The sequence below is a fragment of the Trichinella spiralis genome, assembly GCF_000181795.1.
Source record: "Trichinella spiralis strain ISS 195 chromosome Unknown Scfld1, whole genome shotgun sequence".
NCBI lineage: Eukaryota > Metazoa > Nematoda > Enoplea > Trichinellida > Trichinellidae > Trichinella > Trichinella spiralis.
This window is the reverse complement of record NW_003526940.1, coordinates 2,794,906-2,798,578: the sequence shown is the minus strand read 5'-3', so window position 1 is coordinate 2,798,578 and position 3,673 is coordinate 2,794,906. Positions and strand designations below refer to the sequence as shown.

Genomic DNA, 3,673 nt, shown 5'->3' with positions numbered 1-3,673 from the left:
TCGTAAACATACCATCACATTTAAGCATAAGTGAACTCTATAAATACAAACATTCTTAATAAACACGAAACAAAAATAAATATTATCCAAAAGTGAAAAACACATATGACTACAAAATCACAACTGATATCATGAAAAATAAACAAGTTATGGACAAAAGTCAATTATATGTGTATGAGCATGATATTTATTTCGTAAACAAATTCAAGTATATAATTGCGCAACACTTTGAAATAAAATCACTCAAGCCAGGAATACATTTATTTAGAAAATGAGTTTTGTGCACTGTATTTTGGTGGTGTTTTTCTTCGCCGTTGGTGAAGCTCAGGTAACTTAAACTATGAGAGAAATCTTTAGATTACGGAAATCATGTGCAAATTTTCCAATGCAATATTTGCAAAGATGTCACTTATTTAATTCATTAAAAGATTATAAAAATTTCAAAACTACTATTATTATTTCAATTATTAACTTGCCCAATAGCAAATGCATGCATCAATTTGAAATTCTTTTCAGAATTAACAATTAAAACTTTGCACAAGATTTTACACATTTATTAACCCTAATCCGGGCACCTGTCTACATATATAGACAAACGATGTTTGGAGCAGTGCTGTGACATGAAAAAAAAAAATAATTAGCCTTCATTCCAAAACTTTCGATAAATTTTTATGCTCTACCTTCACAGCTAATGTTTTTGATCTATGACGTTTTTAAACGATTGCTTCATGTTTACAATTCATATTCCGGGCACCTGTCTACATATGTAGACACATAACACTTTCTCTTTTTTTCATGATTATACTGAAATAATCCACATGTATGTATGTAGTAGTTAAAATGCTCTGAGGTTACCACATTGATTATTTTTGAATGTGGCCCATGTTTGTGTACTTTATGGAATCTAGGATAATGTTTCTGTGGATTTTATAGAGTAGATTGTCAAACAGGGTGTCAATCCCAAAGATAAATACGGTATGCTTCATGAGTGTCTGTCAGTGCTCTCAGACCTTCTTGATGTTTGTTTAAGAGTCACTGTTATTAGCTGAATATGCGAAAAAAACAGTCAGTTGTTCATGGAAGCTTTAAAAACTGGATGAGCGATATCCATTATGCAGCTATTTATTGCTATAAATAATCAGTTGTGATTGCCAATTTTGCATTTTACCATACGTATTGACCATTTGACCATTTGACCAGAAAAGTGTGGTGTGAAGATCAACTGGATATGTGACGCGGAGTATGGTTATGCTCTGAAAGGTTTGTTATATATTGGCAGAAGTAGTGAAGAACCCCAAATTGGTCTAGCAAGCACCAATGTTGGGCAATTGGCACAGCCATTTGTGAACTCTAACAGAAACGTTTTTATGGACCGTTATTTTACATCATATTCCACTGTGAAACATCTTTTTGAGCAGGATCTTACAGTTATTGGTACAGTGTTTGCACATCGCCGTGATGTTCTAGCATGTTTGCGTAAAGCAGCACAACGTGATCTTTACTCTACATTAGCTGTTTATGAGCACAGCAAAAAGGTAACGATGATCAATTACGTGCCAAGGAAAAACAGCAATGTTCTTCAATGTCAAAAGCAAATCTGTTGATTTCATGCCACGCAAAGGTGAAAGTAGACAACCAGCAAGATTTCAAAAGAACAAACATCATAGGCCAAAATAATGGGTTGTACTTCATCATTGAGGTGTGCATCAACAACGCATTCTTACTGATGAGACATCAGCAAAGTTATCAGAAGACAAAGAAGCGTTTTATGAGAGAGCTTTCAGCTGGTCAAACAACACATCGAAATGAGGTATCAAAATCAAAAATCTATGCACAAGCTAAGCATGCCTTCATCCGCTACAGACTGCCCCAAAATCATAAATGTTACAGATATCAGTTATGAAACGACAAAATCCATCAAAACACCGAGAGCAAGGACGTCGAAGGAAGGTCAAAAATCAACGTGAAACCGCTGCCATTCATGTAAAAAATATATATGTAGCAGCCATAAAATCATTAAAATGTGTAGCGCTTGCATTGAATAAAATAAGTAATCTATTTGTGAAATTATCATTAGCTCTTGAAAAAATAATCATTTTAACATCATGTACAGGAACTAAACACGACGAAATTTCTAGTGTCAACATATGTAGACATGTGCCCGGATTAAGGTATAAAATTTGCCGCCCGGATGAGGGTTAAGCAATTTGTGTTTGATGTTGCTATAAAGCATATATTTTACTTGTTTTTAATAAATGCCATTTTTGGCACTGCAAATACATGATTTCACTTCGATTATGCGTTTATGAAATATGCAATGAAAAATTTAAGATTGAGATGCTTGGTGGAACAACCCTTCATGGTAGAGATGCTGCTGTTATGTTGCCAGAAGCTCAGGAGGCATTATTCTTATCGGACACAAAACAAAAATTCGGTGTATTTCACAAACTGGTAAGAGTGGAAGAAGTTTCAACCATGGGAATCTTTACCATCATGCAAGTCGTTGTACAAAATACTGATTGCCAAGTTTCACATGACGTATGTTACCTTAATTTTAAAGCCGCTTCCAACAAATGAGAATTCACTAGCTTTCATTGAATTTTTCAATAACAGATATTTTCCTATAACGATGTACTAAAAAAGTGCCGAGCTGAAAGTGAAAAACAGAAGTGTAGAATCGAATATAAGTATCATGATCCTTTAACAGCAACTGCCCTTTGTGTAAAGAAAGTAGAAGAATCGATAGTATGCATTTTAATTCATATTATTTATTCAAAATAAACCAGAATTTTAATGTAAATTATAAAAGCAACCTTCATCAATAACTTTCAGTAATTGATTTAATATAATTTTCTTTATTCCATATTTTGCATGATGTTGAGATATTCCCTGAAAATTCGTTCATCAAATGTAATTTTAAGTTTTAAAAGGAACACTCTGTTAAAACCTAGGTTTGATGTTTAGAATTTAAAGGGAATTACTGTTTCACAAAAGACATTTCACAGTTATATTTAAAAATAAAAAATAACTTTCAGAAAATTATAAATGAAGTTGTTTAATGAAATTCTGCATTTTCACTGCTTTTTCCAAATATAATTTTTTGGAATTTCTCCAGTTTTATTAGTTTACAAATAACAAAAGCATTTTCCAAAAATTCATTCTTTTTACTTCATTCAAAGCTGTACATACTTTTTATGGATGCTTGATATTACTTTCAGATTATACCGCAACGTGACCAAAGGGCGAATAGAAGAAGAACGATATATATTGATTCAATTGATGATGTAGAAGAACAGGTAAGAAAGCAGGCTATATTCGAATCTGACAGGAACAAATTTAAAGTCAATTGCTACTTTATAAAAATATGTCACAGTAATATTTTATAATAAAAAATGACTTTCAGAAAATTTTCAATGAAGTTATTTAATAAAATATGCATTTTCACTGATTTTTTAAATATACTTTTTTTGAATTTCTCTCCTGGTATTAGTTTAATAATAACAAAGGCGATTTCTAAAAAAATCCATTCACTTTATTCAAAGTTGTACATTTTTTTAATGGATGTTTGATATTACTTTTCAGGTTGTACCACCAACATAGCCCAAATGTTTGGGGTGGACACAGATACCCTGATCAGATGCTGACAAAAAGAACAAGTAAGCAGCTATATTCG

General features: G+C 32.2%; 1 protein-coding gene across 1 annotated transcript; it reads left to right on the top strand.

Annotated features, from left to right (window-relative positions):
- Positions 1-271: 271 nt before the first annotated feature.
- Positions 272-3,296, top strand: Tsp_09010 (putative HEAT repeat-containing domain protein; the record flags this gene model as incomplete). The annotated part of the gene is made up of 6 exons (XM_003382114.1): positions 272-328; positions 1,218-1,535; positions 1,891-1,983; positions 2,332-2,538; positions 2,614-2,745; positions 3,219-3,296. Coding segments are annotated over exons 1-6 (885 nt in total), but the record flags the coding sequence as incomplete, so codon positions are not given.
- Positions 3,297-3,673: the final 377 nt, after the last annotated feature.